The 11,452-nt window shown below is 44.4% G+C and overlaps 1 protein-coding gene across 2 annotated transcripts in view; it reads left to right on the forward strand.

Moving 5' to 3' along the window:
• GRM4 (glutamate metabotropic receptor 4) overlaps positions 1-8,142 on the forward strand; it is a 227,936-nt gene extending 219,794 nt beyond the window's left edge. For both annotated transcript variants that reach the window (XM_033918406.1, XM_033918407.1), the window contains one exon: positions 7,504-8,142. In XM_033918406.1, coding sequence (XP_033774297.1) covers positions 7,504-7,553 — 50 coding nt within the window. In that variant the 3' untranslated portion in view covers positions 7,554-8,142. The remainder of the gene's footprint in view (positions 1-7,503) is intronic.
• The last annotated feature ends 3,310 nt before the right edge of the window (positions 8,143-11,452 follow it).

Genomic DNA, 11,452 nt, shown 5'->3' on the forward strand with positions numbered 1-11,452 from the left:
TCCCTTTTGAAAGGCAGTAGTTCTTCTCACAAGGCAATGCTCTTCCTGTGGCTAGACCAGGAGTAGGCCCAATGAATATGTATGAGATGGATTTGCATGCACTGCCTCCTTGAGATCTATCTCATGCATATTTATTGTGGATATCCTGAAAACCTGACCTGCCTGTGGCTCTCGAGGACCGGAATGCTCTACCCCTGGGCTAGACAATGTGTCAGTGTCACTTAAATCTCCTATATGCCACCTTTCCTGTGCTGAGCACTAGCTGTCTTATAGGACTCTAAAGAGTCTCATTTTATGGGGAACTAATGTTCACTCATGGAGGACCACTTGAGAACATAAATGCAGGTTTATCAGCCATTAAACACCCTAGAGCGGGGGTCGGCAACCCGCGGCTCCAGAGCCACATGCGGCTCTTTTTCACCTTTGCCGTGGCTCCGGTAGTGTGTCCCGCGGGCCGGAGTCTTTCAGTGGCTGCGGCGCGCTCCTGAAGAATGGGAGGCGTGGAGGATGACGTGTGATAGAGGTCTGCACGGGGACGCCCTCTGGCCCACGGGACTCCCACGGGGATGAAAACAGTCTACCTAAATTCTGGCGATGCAGGCATGCAGCTTACAAGTCTGGCGTCGCGGCGGGAAATAGCCATGCTGAGCAGTGAGCTCAGCACGTACACAGATGAAAGCCTTGCTTGCTGATTGGTCCGGCGTGTTAGATTTGTTTTATAATGGTTTTGCGGCTCCAAGTTTTTTTTCTTTTCGAAAACGGGTCCAAGTGGCTCTTTATGTCTTAAAGGTTGCAGCCCCTGCCCTAGAGGCAACTTAAACCCAAAGTTCATGACTAGAGCTTAAGACTGGGGATGTTTATTTTGTCAGATTTAGAGCCCAACAGGAAAAGCTAGGTCTCCGAACTGCCTGCAGTTTTGGCTTTCTCATGCTGCTGGTATCTATGGCAGCCTTTTTTTAAAGACCTGATTATGACCATAAGATGCCCTGCCCATAAGGTTAGCTTCCCTCGGCTGGATCAGTTCTGCAGCATCTGAGATAGAGAATGATAGAGGGACAAATTTTTCCCCATCTCCACAAGGACTCATTTTTCTGTCCCCGCAAGTTCTTTTCCTGTCCCTGCCCCATTCCTGTAAGTTCTGTTCTTATCTTTCACAAGCCTCAAACACTTTATAATCATAAGCAGCAACATTCTAGAGCTCCGATTGTGATGTCATAATGCCTCATTCCACCAATGCCTAAGCTCCGTCTTCATCTGCACAAGCCTCAAACACTTTAAAATCATAAGTAGCAACATTCTAGAGCTCAGATTGTGGTGTCATAATGCCTCATTCCACCAATGCCTAAGCTCCGTCCTCATCTGGCCAAGCCTCAAACACTTTAAAATCATAAATAGCAACATTCTAGAGCTCCGATTGTGATGTCATAATGCCTCATTCCACCAATGCCTAAGCTCCGTCTTCATCTGCACAAGCCTCAAACACTTTAAAATCATAAGTAGCAACATTCTAGAGCTCAGATTGTGATGTCATAATGCCTCATTCCACCAATGCCTAAGCTCCGTCCTCATCTGGCCAAGCCTCAAACACTTTAAAATCTTAAATAGCAACATTCTAGAGCTCAGATTGTGATGTCATAATGCCTCATTCCACCAATGCCTAAGCTCCGTCCTCATCTGGCCAAGCCTCAAACACTTTAAAATCATAAATAGCAACATTCTAGAGCTCCGATTGTGATGTCATAATGCCTCATTCCACCAATGCCTAAGCTCCGTCCTCATCTGCTCAAGCCTCAAACACTTTAAAATCATAAGTGTTCAAGGCTTGTGCGGTTAAGGCAGAGCTGACAGGATTGGGACAGGGACAGTGACAGAACTCGCAGGGATGGGACAGGGAAATTGAGTTCCCGCGTGGAAGGGGGAAAAATTGTCCCCATGTCCTTCTCTACTGAGAATCTCTTTGGCCGACTCCTAGCTCAGAGAGCTGACAGTGTTATACGCAGGAAGCAGGTGGCCTTAAAGAGCTGTCATCCATTCCTTGGAAGGGGACAGCTCTCACTCTCGTCACTTGCAGGTCACGTTCCTTTAAATAAGCAACAGAATAAATAATTTACAGGGCTTTATTGCTGAGCAGATCTGTGAGAAAAACATTGTGGCTAACAAATAGCCCTGTCAGGTCTCATTTACCAAGCACCATCTAATTGTTAACCCAGTATAACTCTGTCTGAAAACTACAATAAGCTTCATTAGTCAGCAGAGCAGTGAGCCTGACAGGCCCTAATCTCTCCCTCTGCTTCCTCCCCACCCCACCCCCATATTTCTCCCTCCGGTAGTCTTCCCATCCGTCCCTGTGCACCATTATACTGGTGTTTCCTCTGGCATTTTCAGCCCCCGCACGCTCACATTAAGCTGGAGCCTCCTCTGGCATTTTCAGCATCTGCATTCTCCATTTTATTTATTTATTTTTGCTGGTGTATTTGTTGGAATAAACACGTTTATTCAGCCCGTGCCAGTTCATTCAGTTGTTGCTGTAGAAAACTTCACAGGCTACTCTCAGTGGTGTCTCTTGCAGAATAAAACATTGTAACGTTTTGTTTGGAAAAGACAAAAGAACATCTTTCCAAGCTAGAGGAAGACATCGCGTTTAATCTTTAAGAGATCACGAATGGCACCAAAGTTAGTTTGAAGGGAGGTGAGCTGAGAGCTTGAAACATTTCACCAGAACTCCATTATAGGTAATGGTGAGCTCCTCAAAACACACTATATACCTACCTACCTACAGCCCCAATATCCCTTATGGCTGCAGGTGGCACCTATATGGCAGTACAGTAGGGTTGGGGTGGGGGGGGGGGGATTGGTGGGCACAGATGTTCCACCATAAATGTGGTTAGAGTGGCTTATGGGCCTGGGTCCTCCTGTCTATGGTTCACTAGCCTACCCCCCAGACTATTTAAGAGACCTGTGTTCAGCTCTACTAGGCTTTCCTATACTAGGTGCTGATGTTCTGAAAACATCTTTGTGGGGGTGTGAACACTGGGGGGGGGGGGTATTTACTTTGTCAAGTGGTTACCTGGTCACTTTGGATACCTTTTGTGCACTTTTCCTGTTTTTACATCGTCTTAAGTCACGACGTATAAGCTCCGTCCAGAAAGTGCGAAGTTACACACGCACAATCTGCCCCATTAAAAATAGAAAAAAGCCCCCTGTTGATGGCTCTCTCCAAAAACCCCTCAACAGCAGCGAAAATGGCAGGAGGGATGCCTACTCCCTCCTGCCTGGCCAGATACCCCTGCGCCATGTTCCCATCCAGTCCCCTCGCCATTGACACCCCCCCCCCCCAATCATCCCCTACCTTCCTCCCGAAATAAATGTCAGGAGGGATGCCCACTTCCTCTACCATCGGATGCTTTCCTGAAACCCCCCCGCCCCACTCCACACTCCCCAAAACCCCCGTACCTTTGGTAGACATTGGGAGTTAGAGGGAAGCATGGTCCCTCCAGCTCTGAAGCCCACATGTGGTAAATGATGTACAGGGAGGAGCCTAAGGCCCTGATTGGCTCAGATGCCCAAGGCCCCTCCCCCTTAGGCGCCTCCCTTTTTATCGCATATGATGCACAGGGAGGGCCTAAGGTCTGACATCTGAACAAATCAGGACCTTAGGCCCTCCCCATGCATTGCATGGGAAAGAGAGGGAGGAGTCTAAGGCCACATTTAGGCACACTCATTTATATCTGCCATAAAACAAGCATGTGATTGAGCCTTAATTTAGATGCCTAATTGCTGACTGAAATTATGTTAGCTTGGGCCCACTAATTTGCTGTTATAGAATACCAACTTATAGACCCTGACTGAACTCAGGATTTTTGGCTTCTGCCAAAACCTAATATGCAACCAAAATTGATCTCTTGGTTGTGGCAGAAACCGAAACCCACACCTGATCAAAAAAGCCCCCTTTCCCAGTGGTGGCTCTCCTCTCTCCCTTCGTCTACCCCCACAATCATTCTCCGCCTTCCCCGTTCCACCCAACCCTCCCTACCTTAGGAAGGCCTGGTGATCTAATGACCTTTTCAGGGGCAGGAACCCCCCCCCCTTACTCTTTCCTGCCCTGGTTCAGCTGCTCCTGATGCAATGGTTACTAAGACTTCCTGAGGCAGACTTGGGAGGCTGGTATCCAGCACAGGCAGGAATCAATCTCTCTCTCTCTCGCCTTTTAATCATGTCTCCTTTCTCTTCCTCTAAGCTCTCTCATCCTGTCCCTTCCACACTTTTTCTTTTTGCCTTCTTTCCATTATTCTCTTCTTTTGTTTTCTTTTATTTCCTTGTTCCCAAATATTGAAAATAATGCATTATTCTTTCTGCCCTTACCTCTTCTTTCCTTCTTCCATCTCTCCCCTTGCTGTGTGCCTTTCTCATGTTCTTTTCCCATCCCTTCTCCTTTTTTTCCTCTCCTATTCATGATCTCTCATTTCTCTTTCCTATTCCTAAGCCTTCCTCTTCTTTCTCCCTCACTGTCTCTGTTCCTATCCTCTTTCCTCTCTTTCTCTCCATTTGTCTCTTTGCTGTCCCCCTTTTCTTTCTTCTTTCCTTTTTCTCTCCCTTTCTTCCCCCCCCTTTTTCTCTTACACTTCCCTCTCATTCACCTTTTCTTCCCTCCTCTTTTCTCTTTCTTTCATATTTTCTCCCTCTCCAGAACTGGAAATGCACTTCTTTTCCTCCTACTTATTTCCATGCTGCCACTTTGCCTTTTGCTGCCTTCAAACCCATTATAATAGTTTCAAAGCAGCTGTGAGATTCAAATGCTGGTGCCAAGAGTTTAGAAAGTGTCACAGGAGGTGAATGTTGAATCAGAATGCTTGATTTTATACAGGGGGGCAGGAGAGGTTACCATTCCTTCAGTCCCCAGTACTTACCTCCCTCTATTCCATGTATAGTAATTACAGCCTGCACTCTTGGGTTATTCACGCAGCAATAACCTTATCTCTGCAGGGCCATGCAGTTCAACATTTGCTCTCTGTGATAATTACACTGACTCCAAATGCATATCAGCCTTCATTCACTCTCTTTTTTGTCTTTCTCCACTCTTCTCTTGGTTTCCCTTTCTGGATTTTTTTATTTTTTTTTTTTAAACTACTCTATACATGCATTTTTCTCACTTCCGCCTCTGTTTTCTCTCTCTGCCTTTCCTGGCAGCTGCCAACTTATTATCTGAAGACTATTAGACCTCAATTTGTACATGGCCCCCAGGGCTAGATTCACCAAGCAAACTGATCGTGTACCGCTCGGTTTGCGCTCACTTTCCGACTCCGGCTCGATTCACTAGCCTTCTTCCTGACCTCATCCGCACCCTATCCGATCTGCGCATGCAAATGAGTAAAATAGGCATGTAAATTTCTTAACGCGTCGATTCATGAAACCATTTCGTCCAAATCGACTGGCCTTTCCGTTCCAAAAAGTTACGACCGCTGAGGACCAGTCGTTTACATCCTCGCCCACTGTTTCTGCCTAGCAACTGATGCGTGTATGTTAAGAACCCCATTAAAAATATATATCTTCCCCTCCAAAATCCTAAATATATCAAAACTTTTAAATATATGTAAACCTTCATGTACATAAGTGTTAGAAATAATTTTTATTCTTTTTTTTTTTTTGAATGTGCATAGCGAGCGCGGGAGTGACTCTCGGATTTATAATGCACATTGCGAGAAAAATAACGGTTGGTAAGAATACTTCCTTATATTGCCTTTTTTACGACAACAATGCTTTGCGGTAGGCGCATTCAGAGCCTGCTAATGATGTCCGTGATTAAAGCACGCCCCATTTCTATGCAGTGAAGTCCTAAAGAGCTAGCACATGCGTTATGAGCTTCAAAAACAAGAAGGATACAGTGCGCACGCGCGTCGATCGATGTTTCAGCGCTAATAGCGACGTGTTTACGATTGGATCATTTGCCTGGACAAGCTTTACTGAATCGATCGGCTACAATGACTCGGAAACGGATAGGACACGAATCGGATAAATTTCGGGACTTTAGTGAATCTAGCCCCCAGTTTCTCCTCTTGTACTAGCCACAAGTCAGTAATGGCTGATATTCTCTTTCTTTATGTTGATTACAGGTAAATAGCTATCCATAATCTCTCCCCATGCCCCAGATGGGAATGAGGAATAACTAGGGTTACCATATGGTTCCAGGAAAAGGAGGACGGATTGAGACATCTGGGTTTTACTTCCATTGCTTTCAATGGAAGTAAAACCCGGATGTCTCAATCTGACCTCTTTTTTTCTGGAGCCACGTGGTAATCCTAGGAATAACTCCAGATCTTTTCCCTTTTGCCTGTTGGGAGTTATGATTTATGCAGTTTCTTGTCATTTCTTGCTTGAAAATAGGGGATGACATATAGTAGGGTTATTCAATTCCAGTCCTCGAGGTCCATAGGCTGGCCAGGTTTTCAGGATATCCACAATGAATATGCACGAGACTTGCATGCACTGTCTCCTTGGATATCCTGAAAACCCAGCCTGCCTGTGGACCTCAAGGACCTAAATTGAGTAAATACAGTAGGTAACCCCCTTTTTTCATGCAAGGAATGACAACAAACTGTATAAATCATTACTCCCATCAGGCAAAAGGGAGAAGATCTGGAGTTATTCCTAGGATTACCATGTGGCTCCAGAAAAAAAGAGGACGGATTGAGACATCCGGGTTTTACTTCCATTGAAAGCAATGGAAGTAAAACCCAGATGTCTCAATCTGTCCTCCTTTTTCTGGAACCATATGGTAACCCTAGTTATTCCTCATTCCCAGCTGGGGCTTGGGGAGAGATTATGGGTAGTTAAACTGTGATCAACATAAAGGAAGAGAATATTGGTCATTACTGTCTTATGGCTAGTATAAGAGGAGAGACTGGGGATCACGTCCAAACTGAGGTCCTTGTGGATAACTCAGAACCCCATAAATCATGTTGGTCATGCATGGTAAAAAATTTCTTGACCTATTTGTTAGTGCAGAATGACCCAGGATCTCTTGTCATGGGCAGGAGTTGAAGCACGAAATCTGTATTATTCTGAATCCATTGTTTTACAGGAGATGTTTGCCCCAGTAACCTCTGCTCACTTTCATTAGTAACAGTATCAGCAGTACATAGTGATGTTGAGTTTGTTACTAAAGTGCATAAGTACCTTGTTCTGGTCTTACACTGGTGTCAGGTGGTCTCCATTAAATTAATATACTGTAGCTAGGAGTCAGATTTCTGTCCCTGGTTCAACTTGAAGTCCTTAAATCTCCTCAAGGGAAGGATCTAGTAACACGTTTATCTATCACTGCTAGATGTGACGGATCCAGCTTTGACTCATCAGCCTACCCTATACAATTAGGTGAAAGTCAGTGGAAGGTCACAGAAAGAGATGTGGGGTGGGGGGAGGGGGAAAGAGAGAGAGAGAGAGAAAAAAACCCCAAGAACATTTCTACAGCTTTTATTAATGATGTTTTATTGCCTTTTCCATCTCCAGCTTTGGCCACCAAACAAACGTATGTGAGTTACAGCAATCATGCGATCTAGCCAAAGTTGCCCTGACTCCCAGCACCGAGGGGCTCCCAGGATTGAGGAGCTTAGGGAAGAGACAACCATGAATCTTCCGAGGCATGCCATATGCCCAGTTTTGACAGCTGTGGGCTGTTGCAGAAGTCTTGGAGCATCACAGCTAAAATCGGAACAAGATCAAGCTCCCCCATCCCCTACTGAGGCCAAAAAGCGAGTTATGAGTTATTTGGGACAGACGCCCAGCAGGAGGAGGACAACAGAGAGAGACGTTAATAAAGAAGTCTTCTACTATTGACTTGACATTTTTATTTCTTTTTTTAAAAATTGTGGGATTGTTTGTGGCTTGTGAGGATAATTCTCTGATCTGTTTATTCCTTCTCCGTTTGTTTTTTTTTCCTCTTTTCTCCTTTGCTTTTTCCATTCCCTTTTTCATCTTTTTACCTTCTCTGTTTAATTTTAATTTTTGTTCCTTTTTTGGTAACACTCACCCTTATCTTTTTGCCTGACTTTCTGTGTTGCAAAAAAAAAAAAAATTAAAAATCAATTTAAAAAATAAATAAATAATAAAAACCTTTAAAGTGAACTTCCCCTAGACCATGTATCAGTGCTGACTCTATAGGTGGTAAATCAATGTATGTGATGACATATGGATCGAAAAAAATGTGTCTGCTTTATGTTCCTTCCAATTGAAAACTGGAAAAAAAAATACAGTGCCTGAATGTTTATGACCTACTCAATGCCGATGTGAAAGCATGAAAAAGTATTTCATTTTTATACAAGAATATTTCTAATAAAAATGTTTTTGCATATCGGGTTTGGCTTTTGTCTCTGATTTCCAGAGGTACAGAAGCCAGCCTACCTATCATGGGACTCATTTTTCTGTGATAATTTAAATGGCTGCTAGTTGGCTGTGGCTATTTGCATTCCTTAGAATGTTCTATCAGCATATTCAAGCACTGGATAGGGATGTAGTACCCACCGGGGAAGGAGGGGGTGTGGGGGGAAGAAGCTGAAGCAAAATCAGTTGTTCTGAATAAACTAGATAGTGGTTATTTGATTGGTTTAGGATATGACCAGGTTTGGCCTGATTTCAACTGAACAATGAAAGAAGAAATGCCCTATCGCCTAAGCCAGCCACTTCTAGAGGCGACAGGTTCTATATGCATGCGTTCACGTCCTGAGTCATCCAGTCTTAGAAATCATAGATATTGGGGACATTAGACTAAACTACATTAGAATATGAGTTTAACGTATTTTAACAGGGGACTTCCCTGTGCACTAAACTAAACTAAAAATTATTTTCTGATCAAGCGCAATCAAATTCACGGGGAAAACCCTCAGTTCGCAAAGTTTTTCCAATTTTAGGTTTTTCTGGCCAAATTTATCCCCCCTTTTAGAAAGCTGCATTAGGGTTGTTGTTGTTTTTTTTAAATCACTAGTAGAGAATGACACGGTGACAAAATTCATCACCGTTCCCGTCCCCGCGGATAACCGCAGGAAACCATCTTCATGTCATTCTTTAAGGAGAGAGGAAATAATCAGAGTATGAATGGCCACAACCAAAGACCCTCAAGCTTTGCTTTGAAGAATGCTGGTGTAGAAGGACTGAGGTTGAAACAGACACTACAGAATGACAGTCTCTGGTATCCAGAGCAGATATTGTGATGTCATAATGCCTCATTCCACCAGTGCCTAAGAGCCAATCACATCAGTGATGTCACAATGGCTTCATTATCCTTGGCTCACATAAAAGTCAGAGTATGAATGGCCACAACCACTGACCCTCAAGCTTTGCTTTGAAGAATGCTGGTGTAGAAGGACTGAGGTTGAAATAGACACTAGAAAATGACATGGGATTATTTCCCGCGGTTATCCGCGGGGACGGGAACGGTGATGAATTTTGTCACCGTGTCATTCTCTAATCACTAGCCATGGCGGTATTAGCTCAGACGCTCATATGAGCATCAGAGCTCATACCACCGTGGCCGGTGATAAAAAAAAGTCTAACGCGGCTTCGTGAAAGGGGGCCTTAACGCACTGACAGGCAATCTATTACAAAATGCTTTAACGTGTTTTGTAGTAAGCCTTTGTCCCATGTTACACATATGTTAGCACTTAATGTGATTTGGTAAAAGGGCCCTAGGTGCCAAAGGTGACGGACTCTGAATCCTCGTACCCATCTTCTAAACCTTTTAGTACTTGAGGTCACAGGTTCTATACAAGGGGCCATTGAAAAGTTCTCAGCCCAACCAACAAAGTTGAGACAATTTCCATCGAGGGCTATACACTTAGTCCACTGATTTTCCACTTTTTTCGTTCCGTCAAAAAAATATGGAATGAAAAAAGTGGGAACTCACTGGACTAACCAACAGTAGATAGATCTGAGAAGGAAGCAGAAGAATTGAAGAAAGTTGAATATGTTAATGGAAAAGTTGAAACAGTTAATGGAAAAGATGGATGCAGGGCAGAAAGTGAAGGGGAGAAAAATAGCAAATGGATAAGGCGGCCCTGGAAACACACAATTAAGGACACAGACAGAAGGAAGTTTAACCGGAGACTGGGAAAAGATGATTAGAAAAATAAAATCATCGGATAACAAAGGTAGAAAAAATGATTTTATTTTCATTTTAGTGATTGAAATATGGCGTTTTTGAGAATTTACATCTTCTGTCTATATTTTGTACTGTTTAGGAAGAAATTAATTTGTTTCTATTTTTCTGGTGTTTTAATGTATGCAGAGTCTGGCATCTTAGGGTTTCGTTTGTGTATATTAGTACTTTTAGTTTGTGATCCTATGTTTGCATAGGGGTTATTATCTGTGTTCTGCATGTGTGACCAAGGCCAGGTGTTCTGGTAGGAATGAATGTTGAGAAGCGCTGAGTGTGCTTTGTGTAGTTTAATTTTGTGGTTAACCATTCACGTGTTATTAATAAGATTATATTGTGTGTATATATGAAAAATGAAGGTAAAAAAATGGCATTACAATTACTATAGTATTATTATGGGGGCATGGTCTGTGGTAGAGCTTGAGCACCCCCCAATCATTTTGAAAAGTTGGCTCCTATGTGTGTATGTGTGTGAATCTTGCTAGACCCAGGCCTGCACTATTTCACATAATCCATAAATTTACAGTGGTGCCAGCATTGGTCTAATAACACTTTTTGCAACAGATGTTCCTGCCCTGTGAAGAGAAATATCATGATAAAGTGAGATTGAAGAAATTAGGAATGGACGAGAGGATGATTTTTTTTTTTTTTGCGCCAAGGATTGGCTTAATATTTTAAGCAAATTAGAATACCGTATTTTCACGTAGATAACACGCACCCGTGTAAAATGCGCACACGGTTATAGCGCGCGGGAAACACAAATTTATGTAAAGAAATTTTTATATACCGCGCTCACGGGTAGACCGCGCATGCCGCCCCGACTCTCCTCTGGCTGCCCCGACTCTCCTCTGGCTGCCCGACTCTCCTTTCACCCGCCCCGACTTTCCGTTCACTGCCCCGACTCTCCTCTGGCTGCCCCGACTCTCCGTTCGCTGCCCCGACTCTCCTCTAGCCACCCCGACTCTACTTTTGGCCACCCCGACTCTCCTCAGAGAAAGGGCGGGACCGCCGGAAGAGGAAGCAGCGTAGCGCAGGGCTCAGAGAAGGGGCAGGACCGCCGGTAGAGGAAGCAGCTGGGCTCACTGGCATCCGGAAACAAGGTAGACAGCTTCTCCATGGGGGAGGGAGGGGGGGAGGCTGTGGGGGTGCGAGCGGTTCTTCGGGTGGGAGTGCGAGCGGTCCATCGGGGTGGGAGTGCGAGCAGTGGGGGTGCGAGCGGTCCTTCCGGATGATGAATCGGGCGTCGGGCGGGGTGGGAACTATGTAAAAAAAATTTTATATAGCGCGCTCACGCGTATAACGCGCAAGGTT

Source organism: Geotrypetes seraphini, chromosome 13 (assembly GCF_902459505.1).
Source record: "Geotrypetes seraphini chromosome 13, aGeoSer1.1, whole genome shotgun sequence".
Lineage (NCBI taxonomy): Eukaryota > Metazoa > Chordata > Amphibia > Gymnophiona > Dermophiidae > Geotrypetes > Geotrypetes seraphini.